This window comes from Pantherophis guttatus, chromosome 3 (assembly GCF_059756535.1).
Source record: "Pantherophis guttatus breed Tessera chromosome 3, ASM5975653v1, whole genome shotgun sequence".
In the NCBI taxonomy this organism is placed as follows: Eukaryota; Metazoa; Chordata; class Lepidosauria; order Squamata; family Colubridae; genus Pantherophis; species Pantherophis guttatus.
In genome coordinates this window covers 98534533-98553496 of record NC_142065.1, presented here as the reverse complement: position 1 = coordinate 98553496, position 18964 = coordinate 98534533, and the positions used below count along the sequence as shown (strand labels likewise).

At 38.6% G+C, this 18964-nt stretch overlaps 1 protein-coding gene across 2 annotated transcripts in view; it reads right to left on the bottom strand.

The window, feature by feature from the left end:
* Nucleotides 1-16817: 16817 nt before the first annotated feature.
* Nucleotides 16818-18964, bottom strand: part of BRINP3 (BMP/retinoic acid inducible neural specific 3) — a 297673-nt gene continuing 295526 nt past the window's right edge. For both annotated transcript variants that reach the window (XM_034409600.3, XM_034409601.3), the window contains exon 8: nucleotides 16818-18316. In XM_034409600.3, the coding sequence (XP_034265491.1) occupies nucleotides 17200-18316 (1117 nt within the window). In that variant the 3' untranslated portion in view covers nucleotides 16818-17199. The remainder of the gene's footprint in view (nucleotides 18317-18964) is intronic.

Here is an 18964-nt window from a genome sequence, read left to right as displayed (position 1 = left end):
ATCAGCTGGGAACCTGGGGCAGGAGTAGAGATGTGTGATTGTAATCCAGGGATCCCTTATGTCTTTTAGAGTCACCACACCACAGATCACCACACCATAGATCACCCTGTTCATTATGATGGGACCTAAGAGTCAGTTGGGATTGTTCTTGTTTTACCAGCCTCCCTGCTGCAAAGCAACCTCCCTATCTTAACTCTGGGCTGGCAATGGAGTTCCCCAAATTTATGCTCTTTGGGGACTTCAATCTACCTTCTCTGAGAATTTCCCATCGTTCAAGGATGAAGTCATCCAAAACCCTATACATGGAGGCATGATATATTGAAACATTTGAAACTCTCAGCTGAGAGACCTTTAAAGGCAGATGGAGTGTATATAGTGCATTCCCAGGGGAATAATGCTAGTTTCCATGTGGAAGGCAGGACAAAAAACAATGGATGGAAACTAATCAAGGAGAGAAGCAACCTAGAACTAAGGAGAAATTTCCTGACAGAATAATTAATCAGTGGAATGATTTGCCTCTAGAAGTTGTGGGTTTCCAGCACTGGTGGTTTTTAAGAAAATATTGGACAAATATTTGTCCAAAATGGTAGAGGGTTTCCTGCTTGAACAAGGGGTGGGACTAGAAGACTTCCAAGGTCCCTTGCAACTGTGTTATTCTGTTATTCTGCTTGTACAACCAGTAAGTCAGCATAAACACATATCTATGTATGGTATTTGAAATGTAGTTTTAGCTTTAAAAAAATTGATGTTATCAGGCGTGCATCTATCCTCTCTGGGAATGAAAAAAACAAAACAAAACAGGTTCCTATTGTTGATTTTGACAGAAATGGCTCTGATTTGTCCCTACCATGTTCTGGAAGCTTGAAAAATTGCACTACAATATTTGAAAGCTGGAACTTGTTCAATTTTATTTCCAATTTTCTATTGATGTTTGTGGCAAATGGATCTTTCTGAGCAAACAATATTTTTCATTTTAGAGTGATTGATAATAAGTCCTTCCCTTTTTCCAGAATTCTACTAAGGCCCAAGCTTTCTCCTGTGAGCCCAACCAAAAGAATTGCTGTGTCATCATCATGCAGTAGTACTGCCAAAAGCCTTTACTGACTTAAAATCAGTCTTCTATTCTATTCCAAAAGACAGGCACTGCCGGAAGCTGCCTCTTACATCTATTCATTGCCAGCTTCTCTTCTTAATTAGGATTCTAAATGAAAATACAGTCACTCGAGCTAGTTTTGCAAACTTGAAGCACTTTAATTGGTGTTAGGGTGTGTATAAAAAGTATTTGTTGCTTGTGCAACGAGCAGAGCAGAAACACACAGGGAAGGAGATAAACGTGCGGCTCGTGTGAGAAAAATACTTTATAGATAACAAGCAGTCTCGGTGTAAGAAAAACAGTCCAAGGTCATAAACAGTAATATCAGTCCAGTAAGTATCTTCCCTTACCAAAGCAAACAGACTTTAGTAACTCTTGGTATACAGTACCATATAACAGACGCAGTAAGCAACAGGATACAATCAGGTATCAATCCGGAAGAAGCAGGAAGAAGGAACGCTTCTCTGTGCTGCTTATTTATGCACTGTAGCCTAATTACAGGGTTCAGCAAACCCTGATTACGTGGCTCAGTTGTTTCTTAAAGAAACAGATATATTGCCTGACCAACAAGTTAGGAGTAAGCTGCAAGCTGAACCTAACAATTGGGTTTCTCCTTGATATCTACCATGTCTACTATTATAAATTGGGTGGGGGAAAAGAAACAATTAAAACCTCTCTACAGATCTCTTTGATCAAAGGTGCCCAAATAAAACACCATTACTACCACCTTAATATTTACGTAGAGCCTCTTAACATACCTTAGTCACCTCGCTGGGAAATTATTAGTTGTTTAGTAATGGACCTTGCCCTTCAGCCCAGCTCTAACAAAAGAAGAAGGAAGGACTTTTGGACTTTTCTCCCCAAAGTCTATAAATTTAGTACTTAATAAATCTTAAGTACTAACCTGAAACTTGAAATATATGAGGTAGTTATGTAACCCAGCAGTCTTGGATGTGGGGAAGGTTTTAATGAAAAAAAAATCCTTATTAAACCATTGAAGCCAAACCTCCAGATATAAAAGGAATGTATTGAGAAAGGGGAAACAGGAAAACCAGGGACTGCAATAATCACACTTACAGAATTCCACATAAAATCAGTCACCTTTTAAATCCATAAGTGAGTAATAAAACTTGGGTGTTATTACACCCAAGGACACTGCAAATACACCACAGAAAGTAGAATGTGAGTAATAATATCTGATCCTCCTACTTGAATTTTATAAACAGACCTCTTCCTCCTCTTTTCCCTTTTGAATGCACTTTGTTTTACACAATGTGAGAGTTAAATGGAAACCAGAATCTCTGGAAGAATGACTATTGCTCTGCCCAATCATGACAAAAGCAACATCCTAGATCTAGCCAGCAAATTACAAATTAAGTAGAGGTTAAATCTAGAGTTACCAAATTTGGGCTGCAAAGATTTGAATAACCATTAGATGGGGGGAAAGAGTTTATTGTATCTCTTTGGTCATCTAAATTGTTGCATCCCAGATGTGATGGTCTAGCTAAATCTACTGTTCTACAAAATTTTGGTGCTGTTACAAAGCTTCAGTTTGGTTTTCATCAGTTATACCAGTTACAAATAGATTATATGGAAGATATTTTTTTCTTCCCACTATTCACACCTCTTAGTATAGGAGTTAAGTTATCTCAAATGTGACATGTCATGTTCTACTAAAAAACTAGGAGATTTTCACACCTACCTAACTCAAATTCACAACTGCATTGCTAAGAAATAGCATTGGAACTTTAATGGCAAGGAAAGAGCTGAATGCTTCTTATTTTTATTGCCGGATGGTAAAAATATGTGTACATCTATTTTTGTTTAAGATCTCATTAGGAAGGGCCATATAGCATCATGAATTCTACAACAAGTGTTCCATGCCAAGATAAAGAATGGCACTTGATATCTGTCTCATACAATATACTACATACATATCTGTATGTAAAAGGGAAACAGAATCACCCACATTTACTGCTAAAGCCAGCAATACTTTAACAGATTAACAGAGTTGGAAGGGACCATGTAGGTCATCTAGACCAAACCCCCACCCAAGCAGGAGACCCTACAACATTTCTGACAAATGGCAGTCCAGTCTCTTTTTGAAAGCTTCCAGTTATGAAGCTCCCACAACTTCTGAAAGCAAGCGATTCCATTGGTTGATTGCTCCCACTGTCAGAAAATTTCTCCTTATTTCCAGGTTGAACTTCTCCTTGTTCAGTTTCCATCCATTATTCCTTGTCTGGCCTTCAGGTGCTTTGGAGAATAGCTTGACCCCCTCCACTCTGTGGCAAATATTGGAACACTGCTATAATATTGCCCCTGGTCCTTCTCTTCATTAGACTACCCATACCCAGTTCCTGTAACAGTTCTTCATATGTTTACTTAAAGCATGTGCTAAAATCTCCATTAATGATTGCAAATGAATTTGGTACTGCCCACATGTCAGGAAATATACAAATGAAGGCAAACACACCATAACAGTGGGGAAACAGAGAAATCCAAGCATGATGGGATTTATGGGATTGTTTAATCCACTCTGAAAATTTCAAAAAAGCATACTAGCTGTAAAAGGTTGGCTATCTCTGTTCTGGAGCATATAAAACATGAGCAAATCACATGTTATTGCTAATCAACCTAGAACATGAGGCTTATCCTTCTTTGGTGGTGATTCTCAGGTCAATGCAAGGAGTATGGTCTATATGAATTCATTTGTAGAATTTGTAGTTTATCTGTTCAGATTATGAACCTTTGATCCTTGTTTACAATTGAACCAAGCCAAATTTCCAAGATGAAGGTAAAGAGCAAACTCTGGAGCCTGTTCACAAAATAGATAGTGTAATCTATCTACTTCAGTGAGTGCTGAAGTTTTTATAACACTTGGCTCTTGAAAGAATGACAAGTTTTCTGCTGCAACAGGGATTTCAACCTCATTTGTGTTTAAACCGGTGTTTACACTCCAAATCTATCTCGCTACCAACAGAGCTGCAAATTTTCATGGCAGATGTAAATCACCCCTGTTGTTTGCTACTGTTCACATGCAAAAAGGTAAGAGATCTGGCTCAGGATCCTCAAAGGAAATGGAGAAGTATCAGAGTTGCTCTCCCAAAAGCCAATCATGGAGAAAGGATTGCCCTCTGGGGAATCATAAAAATGGCCCTAGTGACAGCTGAGCTGAAAAGGTGGAGTGAAAAATAAACACTGCCATTAAGAGGAGCTGTCACCATGATTAATACTGATGAGCAGTAATGAATGTGGATTCTTTCAAGCATCCCTCAGGTTCTGATTCAGTCACTGAGCATTCAAAGAGGAAGAAAAAAAAAACCCCAGAAAGAATGAGAAATAATTTTGGCAGAGAAAAGGAGCACATTGAAAGAGATATTGTGGCTTTTGAAAAAGAATAAAAATCGGTTTAGGGTTTGGCTATCTGAGGAAAGATCTGTTTTCTTTGAGCCCTGATGTAAAAATCTATAGGTAAGGATCTTTCTAAAGATGTCCTTTATGGCTGTGTGTTATGTCAAGAATCAACGACAGAATTCTGAGCAATATTGACAGATTGCTAAAGAAAGTTGTATAAGACCGAGAAGTACAATATGTGGGTTAATAGCTAGAGCTTCTCCTGATGCCAAAATGAATCCAGTGTTGGATCAGCCTAACCTTTAGGGCAGTGGTCCCCAACCCCTGGTCCATGGACCGGCTCCGGTCCGTGGCATACCAACAATTGGTCCACACAAACAAGGAAAGCCCAATCCGCGGGATGCAGGCAGCACGTGAAACCACGCCCTCTCTGGTCCATGGAAAAACCTTTCTCTATGGCATTGGTCCCTGGTGCCCAAAAGGTTGGGGACCACTGCTCTAGGGCAGTGGTCACCAACTGCTGGTCTGTGGACCACTGGTGGTCCGCAAGAAAATTTTGGTGGTCCTCAGAAAAATGATTTGCATTTTTTATATTGCACTAAATACTATTTATCTTTTTAAAAAATTCATCATAGTAGTCCACGGGATTTAAAATTATGAATTTAGTGGTCCCTGAGGTCCGAAAGCTTGGTGACCCCTGCTGTAGGGAATATTCTTTTATAGAGACTATACCCTTCTTCCCAAAAAGTTAAAGCCCAAATATCATGCCTGCCTCAGAGAAGTTGTTTGTATTAAGCATTCCCATATTTATTGAGAACCTAACATTTAATTCTTCCGATGCCACATTTTCACTTCATGAATACATATCAAAACAGTTTGGAGTTAGTTAAAAAGCCTGCTGCAAGATAAGCTTTCACTTATCTTTGACACATCCACACCTGAAGCTCTTATAAACAGAAGAACACTGACACTGACATCCCTTAAACTTCCCTGAAGATGTTACCTGTTTGGAAATGTTTGGAAACCAACCCACAAGCTCAGAGAACAAAACTTCACCCTCCTCCTACACCTGAACTATAGATATTCACCACTATTGCATAAGCTTTCTCTTTTATAGCTTAAACAACACTAAGTTTCTTTGAATAAGATTTTAACCCACAATTTCCTGATGTTTAGTTTAGTTGATTACAACATATGATCTAAGACCAACAAAACTTATTGTTTTACAGGTAGTCCTCGACTTATGACCACAATTGACCCCAAAAGTTCTGTTGCTCAGCAAAATAGTTGTTATATGAGTGTCACTGCAATTTATGTCTTTTCTTGCCACAGTTGTTAAGTGAATCACTGCAGTTGTTAAGTTAGTAACATTGTTAAGTAAATCTGACTCTCCCATTGACTTCGCTTGTTAGAAGGTCTCAAAAGGTGATCATATGACCTTGGGGCAGTGCAATTGCCATAAATATGAATCGGTTGCCAAGCGTCTGAATTTTGATCGCATGACCAAGAGGATGCTGCCAGGGGTAGGTTCTACTTACCTTTACTATCAGTTTGCACCGTGCCCGCGCTCGTTCGTTAGACCTGAAGTACCAGATCTAACTTTTATAGTTACAGAATATACAAAATATACTTCCCCCATTACCTTTATAATCCAAGAAACCAGGAAGTCACACCACCATTCCTTCTCCAGGTTCAGCTGCCATGTCTAGTCTGTGGTTCTCTTGCCTGTTTCCCAAGGTCATTCCCACATACTATTACACTAGGGATGGTTGTGGGGAGCCACAAGCCTATGCAAAATAAATGAATAAGCATGGCAGTAGCCTATGACTCAAAAGGCTGGCTGAGTTAATCTGTGTGACTAATACTTTCGTAAGCATTTCTGAACAGGGATTTTAAAATGAGATTTATATCCCTTATTGGCTAATATAATGTTATTTGGGAAAGGGCAATATATTTGGCAGTACTTTATGGAATAAATCATAAATATTGATGACACCTTGAATGAAAAATCAATACAGAACACTCAGGCTACCTCCAACTTCACATATTAGCAATTTAATTGCTGATTTAACTGGAAAATCCAATTACAAGCCCATAAGCCAATCACATTGTCATGCCCATCCACCTAATGATCCTAAGGGTGTTTTTAACATGGGATTTAAGAACACTGTTTAATTTGGAACATGTCATTTATGGATACTGTTAGTGATGGATTAAGAGCTACTTTTAAAAGCCAGTGTACATTCTGATCAATACAGCTTGTTTGTCTAATTTACAGAATGTAAGGAATACAAATAATAATAATAATAATAATAATAATAATAATAATAATAATAATAATAATAATAATGAATAAGATTTCACAAAGGCTTATACATTAAGATAAAGGCTTATACATTAAGATAAAATTCACTGTGCTTCTTTACCTAGATAGAGAGAAATCAGTATGCAGGTGGTTACTTCCATATATGCTTTCTATACTCAGAGAAATTACAGCAAAAAAATAATTGTTATATCAATAGAATAGAATGGAATGGAATGGAATGGAATGGAATGGAATGGAATGGAATGGAATGGAATTCTTTATTGGCCAAATGTGATTGGACACATAAGGAATTTGTCTTGGTGCATATGCTCTCGATGTACATAAAAGAAAAGATACATCCATCAAGAATCATAAGGTACAACACTTAATGATAGTAATAGGGAAACAGTCAATATAAATTTTAAGGCTACCAGCAACAAGGTTACAGTCATACATTCATAAGTGGGAGGAGATGGGTGATAGGAAGATGAGAAGATTAATAGTAGTGCAGACTTAGTGAATAGTTTGACAGTGTTGAGGGAATTATTTGTTTAGCAGAGTGATAGTGTTTGGGAAAAAACTGTTCTTGTGTCTAGTTGTTCTGGTGTGCAGTGCATCGTTTTGAGGGTAGGAGTTGAAACAGTTTATGTCCAGGATGCGAGGGGGTCTGTAAATATTTTCACAGCCCTCTTTTTGATTCGTGCAGTATAGAGGTCCTCAATGGAAGGCAGGTTGGTAGTAATTGTTTTTTCTGCAGTTCTAATATAAGAGAGATAGCATAACACTCTAAATATAAGAGAGAGAGCATAACACTAGAATAGTTTTCAATAAATTGGTAAGCCTGTGTCTGGTTTCTGATTTTGCTTTGAAAATGGAGGCAACAAGATAGAATATCCCTTTTTAAAGCAATAGGGAAATGGTTAACCAGAAGACAGGAAAGTTTTAAAACTAAACTCACCTTCACACATTAATATTCTATGTACATCTATCACTAGACATTTCCGCTGTTATTATTTTAAAGTGGAAATCATTTTCACTGCATTTCTTTAATCTCCAGTGGATTTGGTATGTTTGTGTTTTCATTTTGTCACTGGATTTTCACTTGTAGGTAAAGATATGTAGCATTGCTTGTATTATAAATACAATAGCATTATATTTACTGCCTATTAGACTAGATCCCTCTGCATCTGGCTTTTCATTTTAACATACATTCCAAGTAGGGAAGTTGGTAGGTCTTGCAGACAGACAGACAGACAGACAGACTGTCACGAGTGTTTTCAGGATTGCTGTAGCTACTTGATCAGTCACAAACAGTATGGATCCAATCAAGCCATCTCCTGTTTGCAATGAACTGCAAGCCTTCCCCGCCCTAGTTAATTGCAGGTTAACTCCCCATATAAGCACGGACCTTTCTGCTTGCTATTTTGGGCCTAGACGTTGTTTAGGCCTAGATGCAGAGCCAGTGCTGAAGCACCTGGACGCAGAGCCCAGAGCAGAGCTGCAGAAGGGAGGAGAACTCAGATAAGGAGTCCTGATGGCTGCAGCAGAGATAGCAGCAGAAAAGGAGCCGAAAAGCTGTGTAAAGATACTCCCACGGAGCTAGCTGCAACTGTGAGTTGAGATAGCTGAGAACCTTTTGAAGTCTCCAATTTCGGCTTGCCGTTTGCTGAGTTGAAGCACGCAAGCCAACATCTGAACTGCTGCTGCTGCTGGAGCTACGGAGGGAGCGCTGGACAGTTTCCTTCCCAGGAGCTTCAAGCCACGTTTGCTGATTGAATTGTTTTTCACAGGTGACTTTTAATTGTGAAGCCTACGCTGCTGCCCTTCTACCACCTCGATGATGTATCGACACCAAAGTTGTTTAATGTCATGTTAGTTTTTTCTTATGGACTGTTTCGGTTTGTGGAGAGGAATTTAGGAAGATGGCCTGGCTTCATTTAACCAAGATAAGACTTTGTTATTAATGTGCCTTTTTAAAGATATAGTGTTTTTTAAACATTTTGAAGTAAAGTATATTTTTATACAAGACTCCTCTGCTAGTTTTATTTCAGTCCTAGTGTATTTGCTCGTGAGCTGGTTCACGGTTCGGGGACAACCCTCAACCCTATCCTGACACAGACAGACAGACATTGTGCCTTTCCAGTTATGTTGGATAGCCAATCTATCTCCACATAAGGTCGATGGAAGTTTATGGAAGTTATGAAAGTTGAATACTTTTGGTGAAGCAGAAATATGATCTATGCGGAATATGATCGATGTAGAAGTAAACATGTTTTAGTTCTTTTGGTGCCTTTATTTATTAACCAGATTCCGTATTTATTCTTCTAATATTTATACAGTCCAAAGGACTTTGTAGCTCTCTGCAATTAACATTATATGTTGATGGGTCAGTATAGGAAGCTGGCTATTTTTTGTCTTTACTCTGAGACCTCCTTCTTCTTCTTCCTTTGACTGTATTAACCAAAGCAAACAGAAGCAACTCTCCCCAAAGCATCATACAACATCCTGTGAATTAACAAGGGCAATAAGCATTTTCAGTGAAGTGGCTCTTGCTGACTGTAGAGTGGAACTTCTTACTCTCTCAGTTTAATGAATTTAATAAAACTTAATGAAACATTTTTAAACTTAATGAAGTACTTGGGAAAATGTATGGGAAAAAGGATGTTTGCTCTACTTAAAAAGGAAAAAGCACTGGAAGCAACAGAGGTCCTGTTAAGCTTTTAATGTTCCTCTGAGGTTAATTTGAATATTTTCCCTGTCTTGCAAAGATAAGTGTACCCTAGAAAATTCTTGTTAGAGTAATTTAGAAAAAAACCCTGCTGCTTTCATTACACTGGCACTGGAAGCTGGAGAGTCTTTTAAAATGTTTTCTTAATTATTTACATCACTACCATAAAAGAAGATGACATCACAGGAAACGCAATTGACATGTCACTAATTTGTACTTCTGCCCACTGGATCCTATAACCAAAGTATCAACAAAGTCCCCTTTCTCTTTCTCTCAGAGCCAATAGGAAATTGTAGATATGGGGAGTAACCTTGCATTTCAAATCAAGATTAGTTCTTTTATGCATTGCACTCCTTCTAACTATGATTAGGACAGATTTACACATCCACAATCGCCATTTTATTACTGTAGCAACAAGTGATACCTTGCATTTTTGAATATACTCGGGGTGGGCTTCAGATCCTTTAGCAACAGGTTCACTGCCCCATTGCTGGGTGGGCATGGCCATTGTGGGCGTGGCCTAGTCAGCTTCCTACACCACAGTGTGTGTGGGGGTTCGCCCTCCCCAGGCTTCAGAGGCTTTCCTTGAGCCTCCAGGAGGCTGAAAACTGCTTTCCCAGGCTCTGGAGGCCCTCTAGAGGCCAGAAACAGGCCCATTTCTGGACTTCCAGAACCTCCAGTAGGCCCATTTTTTGCACTCCCAGACCTTTCGCACGGCCCCTGTACTTACCTGGAATGATGAATGGACTGTGTGGAGACTCCTGGGAGGGGCGGGGTGGGAGGGGTGGGCGTGGGGTGGGCATGGAGTGGGCGTGGCCATCCAGGGGTGGCATTTGGGGGTTCGCTGAACCCTGGTGATCCTTGACTACAGGATCGCCCGAACCCTGCCAAACCAGGAGCCCACCCCTGAATATACTGATTGATTTATGTGTCAACTTTTAGTGACCACATAGATAGAATTTCTCCATAATCATCTGTCCTAACATGGTCCTTCAGATTTTCTGTCAGTGTATCATTGCTGCTGTAACTAAGTTCTTCCACTTTGCTACTAGATGAACTTCTACTCTTTCCTTCAACTTTCCTAGCATTAGAACCTTCACTAGAGAGCTAGGTCTTCACATACAGTCAAGTGTCTGAAATAGGAAAAATTGAGCCTGGACATTTGTGTCTTGAGGGAGTACTCTGGGTAGATTTGTTCAGTGACCCATTTATCTATTTTTTTTGGCTGTCCATAGTATTCTCTGTTTTCTCCTACACTAAAGTTCAAAAACATCAACAGTCTTCCTAGCCTGCTTCTTTAAAGCCCAACTTTCACTTTCACAGAGTATCCCAAGGAATACTATGGTTTGCATGGTTTTGATTTTTGTAGATATTTGCATATGCAAATATGCCATATGTATCATGGCATATTTTCCAAGTTCTTCATGAGTACTCTAAGCAAGTGCTACTCTGCTGCATATTTCTTGACTGCTTATTTCTTTAATGTTGATAGTTGATCTTAAAAAGCAGAAACTATCCAACACATAGCATATTTTGCATCATTTCAAATCTCTACAATTAGGCTGTACATTGAAAAATAAATTATCATTTGTGTAGAATCTTTCTTAGTGACTAGACTCAGAAACCAATTTCTACTGCAAGTAAAACCCACTGAAATATGAAACTCTCCAAATTTTTTCTTAGCTCGATAGAAAAATCTAAGCTAGAAAAAAATAGCTTCTATTCCAGACAATGTCAGTAATGAACAATTCACTTCCTTTTAAATGATGTGTTTTATAAAGAAGGGGGAAATTTAAAAAAGAAAAAAATGGGAAAGAATGTGCAAAATTATTCTGAAATTCACAGAACAGGGTAATGGTTTTATCAAGAAAATGGTTTAGATAAATATCTAATCCTCCTCCTCCTCCTCCTCCTCCTCCTCCTCCTCCTCCTCCTCCTCCTCCTCCTCCTCCCTTAAAAAGCAGACATGGACATTCTATCACAACATGACATTCTATGTTTGACATCTTATTCCAGAAAATCACAATCCCTGGAGCACAATCCTCCTCTGTCATCAACGTGGGAGAATAAGCAAAGCTAGTATATAAACATGTACTAGGTATATGTGGGTTTGTATACACATATACACATATCTGTATATACACACAGATATATATACATACGTATGTATATGTGGGTTTGTATACACATATCCATATACATGTATGTATAGTATGTGTATATATACAAAGATAGACATACATACATATGTGTGTGTACATACACATACTATACATACATACACACACACACACACACATTCATATATATATATATATATATATATATATACTTTATACATAATAAAGCATGTTTGAAATGTAGTGAGCATGGATATGATAGTCATTGGGGGAAAACTGTAATGTAATGTATCTGGGTTAAAAATGTGTGTGTATTTGTGTGAGAGACAGCAGCAGCAGGAGATCATCGACTGGATAATGTGGCTGCCAATTATAAAATGCATAATTGAATCTGTCAAAGAAGTTCCAAAGGCAACTGAGGTATTCTTCACCTGTTGGTTTCCATTGCCTTGTCTTGTTTGTCTTGTCTTTTTTGTCGTTGTTTGCCCTTGGTGATATCACTGTCTAGCCAAATTTGGTTTGGGGCATGGTATGTGTCTTCATTCTGCTCAAAGGTACTCATCGATTACTTAGATGACTCTTCCTGGCATGAAAAATAATACACCATTTATTTAAATAATTAAAAGTGGGAAACATGCACTGTGACATCACAACGCAAACCCCAACTCATATGTATTACCTTCCACTCTAAGGTATAAGTACAAAGAGATAGGGTTTGCATTATGATTTATATTGCATTTCACCAAGAAACAGCTAAGAATACCGGTAGATATAGTTGTAGAATGCATGTTGGAGCCTTCCTTATAAAAATAAAAATCTCAGTTGACTTAATTCATAGGTAAAAAATCTCAAAGTCCTACAGTTTTGCCCAAGGAATGTTGATTTTCATTAAAAATAAAAAAGGAAGAAGCTCTCATGGACCCAAAGCTTTTTGAAATGAATGAGAAAGAAAATAATTACATGAGGGTCCAAGTTGCCTGAAGAACTTTTAGAAAGAAAAAAGTAGAACATTAATATTTTAAATTTTAAAGAATAAACACAACCATGTATTATGAATGACTACTATCTATGCTAGTTTATTGTTCAGCGTATTGGTCACATTACTAATTAATAAAATGTAAAACTTTCTGCCAGAAAATAATTATGTATCCAAGTTAACACCAGGACCAGTATCTAATTTTCAAAGTACATATTGGATTTTTTTGGGGGTGGGTGGGTGGGTGGGGGTGGAAAAGCTCATTATACAACTAGCATTGTTGGTTTTTTATAAAATACAAAACATTTCCCCAGAGAACAAAATCAATGGGGAATCAAGGAATTAGTACACTGTTTTTAATTTCTGCTTAAAATTAAATTAAAAGTCAATTTGTCAATCCCTTTTAGCAATAAATTAAATACTTAATACTTCAAAAAAAAAAGAGTGGGTTTGAAACATTTCTCAAGGACTAGTGGGAAGCTGCCACACATCATTAAGTTGTCATAATATGATTTTTATTCTTAACAATATTTATGAGCCCCCCTCAGAAAAATATCTGACATTGTTTGGGGAAAATTGTAAATGATCTGATAAGATCATGACAACTCCTATGCATCATTTAGGTGATGTTATGTAATACTGATTCATGCTAAATTTATGTTGCAACTGCATAAAACAGTCATTACTCAACCAATATCATATTTAAAAACAGATGTATAATACCTGCCTATGTTAATAAAGTGAATATTGTCCTCGATAAGTACAATCCACTGAACCAGATTTTGTCCTGAGCCCACTTTTTAGACTGATAATCTAAAATAAGTTCAATGCTCCTAGCCAGAGGCATTCTCAGCAAACGTCAAAGAGTCAAGAGAGTGTGCACGGCACACTATCATGGGATTGAAAGTCAATTCCTTTTTAATAGATATAGTTATATATCATAGCTATGTCATAGAGAGGGGTTTGATTTTTTTTCTGCTTCATGTAATTATATACATGAGCCGCAGTGGCGCAGTGGTTAGAGTGCAGGCTACTTCTGCAGGCTACTTCTGCTGACTGCCAGCTGCCTTCAATTTGGCAGCTCAAATCTCACCCGGCTCAAGGTTGACTCAGCCTTCCATCCTTCTGAGGTGGGTAAAATGAGAACCCAAATTGTTGGGGGCAATATGCTGATTCTGTAAACCTCTTAGAGAGGACTGTAAAGCACTGTAAAGCAGTAGGTAAGTTTAAGTGCTACTGCTATTGCTATAAAATTTTAGTCTCTTTCCTCATTTTTTTAAAATGGGGGATATTTATGGGGTTAAATGGGAGAGTTATGTTCTGCAGGTATCTAAAGTGTATTCATCATCTCTTAAAACAACTCCCATCAGGCACCTCTGGTTTCAGAGTCCATCCACACTTGGTGGGTTTCAATTTTTTTTACTACCGGTTCTGTGGGTGTGGCTTGGTGGGCGTGGCATGGGTTGGTGGGTGTGGCAGGGGAAGGATACTGTAAAATCTCTATTCCCACCCCACTCCAGGGGAAGGTTACTTCAAAATCCTCATTTCCTCCCAATCAGCTGGGACTTGGGAGGCAGAGAATAGATGAGGGTGGGGCCAGTCAGAATTTTTACTACCGGTTCTCTGAACTACTCAAAATTTCCACTATTGTTCTCCAGAACTGATCAGAACCTGCTGAAACCCATCTCTGATATGAAACCTTGAACATGTCACACGGTGGTCCTTATCCAGCCAGATAGCTGAAGTGGCACAACTATTCATGCATGTATGTATATATGTACTGTATGTATTTGTAAAATTAATTATCTGCCCGTCTTGCCACATGATACAGTAACTCTGAATGGCTTACACTATTAAAAGATAAAACTATATAATTTATAATAACATCTGTACAATGCTATAAAATCAACCCAGCTAAAAAAGATCAGGGAGAGATATTCCAGAAGGCAAGTGCAATAGCAGAGAAGGCTCTTCTTCTGGACCCCCACCAGCCTGAACACCCTGATTGATGAGGCTCATAGCATGCTTTCTACCATCTGCACTAGTGTTATGCCGATCCTGATCAAACAATAAATCCAAAAACTCTCTTTGTCTCATGTCTCATTCCTAATAACTGCATGGACAGGTCCATTTTGTTTTCTTGCCACAATATAAAAAGAGTTTGCTGTTCCTTTCCTTCAGGATGTTTTTCAACTTCCCTGTCTTATCCACAGTCCTGGAACATTTGACAATCTCCAAATCAATGAAATCAGTGAGGTTCAATGCTGCCGAGCTTTCCCAAGATCCAAACATGTTTAAAACCTGCGGTGATAGACTTCTGAATAAACATTTTAGCCTAGGCTTGCGTGTATTGCAACAACCTTTAACAATGGACTTTAAAAGATATATTGTTGCAGCCATATGCAATTATAGACATAGCTGCATATTAAATCACCTTTGTGGCAATTCAAGTTTGAATGTAGAGATGATTGAGCATGATTGTGCTCATGTGCTTTGAACTTAGTTTTATGTATTGTCCTTTAGGTCTTTGGCTGAAGGCATCCCCTTTGTATTAAGCATGGGGTAAGATAAAAGTGTGACTGCTTTACAGAGTAGGTAATCTTCAGTTCAGGGCAGTGCAGGGTTTCAAAAAAATTTACTACCAGTTCTGTGGGTGTGGCTTGGTGGATGTGGCATGGCTTAGTGGGCATGGCTTGGTGGGCGTGGCAGGGGAAGAATATCATAAAATCTCCATTCCCACCCCAATCCAAGGGATGGTTACTGCAAAATCCCCATTTCCTCCCAATCAGCTGGGACCTGGGAGGCAGAGAATAGATGGGGGCGGCGCCAGTCAGAATTTTTACTACAGGTTCTCCAAACTACTCAAAATTTCTGCTACCGGTTCTCCAGAACGGGTCAGAACCTGCTGAAACCCACCTCTGGCTCAGGAGTAACTAACAAAGATTGGTACCTCACACTGTTAAACAATAAAAACAAACAACCACTCGAGACCCCTACTTTAGACATGAACATAGCAATGTAAGGGAGAAAGGAAAAGTCGAGTCTATTTCCTTCCTTCCTTCCTTCCTCCCTCTTTCTCTCTCTCTCTTTCTTTCTTTCTTTTTTTCTTTCTTTCTTTTCTTTTCTTTTCTTTTCTTTGATTTTATATAATTTGTGGACCTAAAACATTAGAATGAATGTGAAAGGGAAAGAGAAAAATAAAGTCTAATGTAAGTCTAATGTGCTTAAGAAGAGTGTTAAAGGTCACACAAATAAGGTATCTCTAAATGTTTACTATCCTTTGGCTGAGCCAGGGACCATCCTACATTTAACTGGGGGACCTTCTATGTGCAATTTCTTGAATGCACACAAACTATATTTGAACAAGAGATTTAAGATTGCTCTACTCACATACAGCAATCACCTTGGATTAAGTTGCAGTCATTCTAATAAGAAGGGCAGTGGACACCAGGAGAGGCTCTGACCCAATAATGAGTGATTATATTAGACATATCTGCTGATATTTGCCAGGCTTGAGTCATATTTTCAAGTACAACTTGAATCTAAAACCTGAAATGATCACTGCCAAATTGCCTGTGCTGTATGTCAGATGGATAGATGATAGATAGATAGATAGATAGATAGATAGATAGATAGATAGATAGACAGACAGACAGACAGACAGACAGACAGATAGACAGACAGATGGGACAATATTATGATGGGTATAAGATGGTCAACTCATTTGTCACCTTAGTTGTCTTTAAATAAAAGCAGGAGAAATGGTGTACACTTTGGGTGCAACATGGCATTTGTGAATGGCTCTTGATATAAGTGCCTCTTACACATTGGCTGATGTTCCTGTCTGAGACCCCTGAGACTGGACACATTTCCTGTATTCACTTTTCTTTTAAACCATACTAGATAGTGTGCAGAGCTCTATCTTTTCTAAAACAGAAAATGTGGCCACTAGAGATATACTGTTTGTATGACACAATACAACATCCTGAAAAAGCAAAGTCCTTCCATGTCAGCAGGTTAAGGTACAAATAAGTCATCAATAAGAAATGGCATTTTGCTTTGACAGGAATACTCAGATTTATGACTCAAGAATTACAGAAGAATTTTATATTAAGTTGCTTTTAAGTCTTGTTTTGATTGGTATTCCTCTGTCTCCTCTACCCAACTTTCTGGTCACACATTACAGTATCAAAGATGTTATTCACTTCTGGAAAGGGAAAAAAATGAATCCCACAGCATTTCTTTTTAATAACTGTTCAGCTACAAAATTTTATTGGTATCCTTTTATGTTCCCTCTAGAGGATGTAATGCACAAAAGCATTGCCACGGAACATATAAAATTACAAATGAAATTTATTGTAAAAAGTAGAATGTCTCCTAGACAGGTGTCAGTATTTATTTTCATTCATAAAACAAAGCCAAAAAAAATTGCAGATATAATATATTCATTTGTCAGCAAGTTCATGGGTGTAAATTGCCATCCAACGTTATTGACTGATATAAGACAGATATTGAAAAGACAATTTAAATTTACTCTTCCAGACATAAACTGTTCCACAAAAGCACTGTAAAAACGCCTCCATGATTTGTTTGTTTTTCTGTTGTGCTTCACATTTATGGTTAACTACATAATTTGGTTGTGTCATAATCCATTGTGTTTGGCAATTTGGCATTGAAGGTCTGCAAAGCCGATTGAATCCTCATCACTTCACTGGTAGAAAGCTTGAGTCTGTGACGCAGTAGGCATGAGAAAAGATCTAGACGACGCTGACCAGGAGGAGAAAGATTATTTACACGGTCCCGTATCTCTAGTAGCTGTAAGAGTGCACTGTCCTGGGATCCCTGAGTATAGGGGTAGTCCAGTTGCAAAATCAAATCTCGGATTGCTTCCGGGTCAAAGTGCATGCTGTAGCCAAACACTTGGATGCTGTTGATTTTCATATAGCCCAGGTTTCGGGAGGGATCAATAAACTCCAGGGGTTCATAATAGATGCTATCATTGCCATTGGGGCCATTTGACTTTATACGACTCCTCAAGTAGATGTGGACCGTTTCAAAAAACGTCTTCCACTTGTTGCCTAGAGTCAGCGTCCAGTTATAACACTGAAGTGGTAAATCCAGTTTAGTCCGCTCCCAGTCTGGGAAATTGTTTTCATTGACAGGCATAAACCAACTCTCAGAGTGGCTGCCTCCAAAAGGGTTGATGTAAACAGCCAGGACAGGCTCCAAGGTGCTGTTCTTAGTGAGACAAATTTGAAGAGACATTCCCAAGATCATATGGACTAGGCTAGATTTATACTTGTTGCTCTTTAGGGTAAGAAGCATCCGTTTGCGCCAGGACGGGTCAAACCAGCTATTGAGACGCATGTCATTGCTGATGAAGATGGCATGGACCTCAATCCGGCGGTCCGTTTTCTGCAATAAATACTTCATCTCCAAATCCTGGAGGTCAGTCTCAAACCCAATGTAATGTTCTGTGGAATCTGCCACTTCAGGCTTGCAAAGCCCTTGGCTCAGCATGTATCCAGTGTTACAGGTCCCACAGCGGGTACGATTATCAGGCGCACAGGTCAGGCAGGCAGAACCATCTCCCACACTACATGGTAGGGAGCCAAGGCAGGCAAGCTGGTCATTCGGGCACGTACATGAATGAGTCTCTTCGGAAAAGCTGCCCAAGAGGCCATTTTCATTGCAGTAAAGGAAGGACTGGATGCGATTTAGCCAATAGAGGGATGATCTGTAAAGCAAACATGAAATTAATGAATACACAGTGAGAGGTAGATCAAAGTAATACAATTAAGCTATTTTTAACCACTTTGAAGGCGAAAACTTCCCCTGATATATTGAAAAAAACATCTGACATGATTTATTCAGACTAAATGAAAAAAATACTTTCTAAAGTGCAATGATTAAGAGAATGAGGTGCAATCTAAAAAGTTCTTGCTTGTAATCTTACTTCAACCATCAATTTCTTGAAGTGCCTAAAACAAAACATTATCACTCAAGTGTACAACCCTACAACAACAAAAATAAACACTAATCTGTAATTAGGAGAATAACTTTTCCTTGAAACATTGAAAGGGAAACACTTTGAAGGATTGATTCAGCTGCTTTGACAACTTTCATAGGATTCTTTCATGTGCATATTCACACAGTCATGTTGCTTTCAGTTCCTCTGCTCTGTTCATGTATGGAACATACTCTGTTCATGGGAACAACCAGGAAGATCCTCAATGCATAATCAGAACTTTATATAGGATACAGTTGTCTTGATGCTTCAAGGCTGCTTTGAAAAAGATTACACACAGCTATCTCTTTGATGGATGATCATCAGAAATTCCCATTTAAAAAAAAAATCAGTGAAGGTAACAGAGAACCAATATCA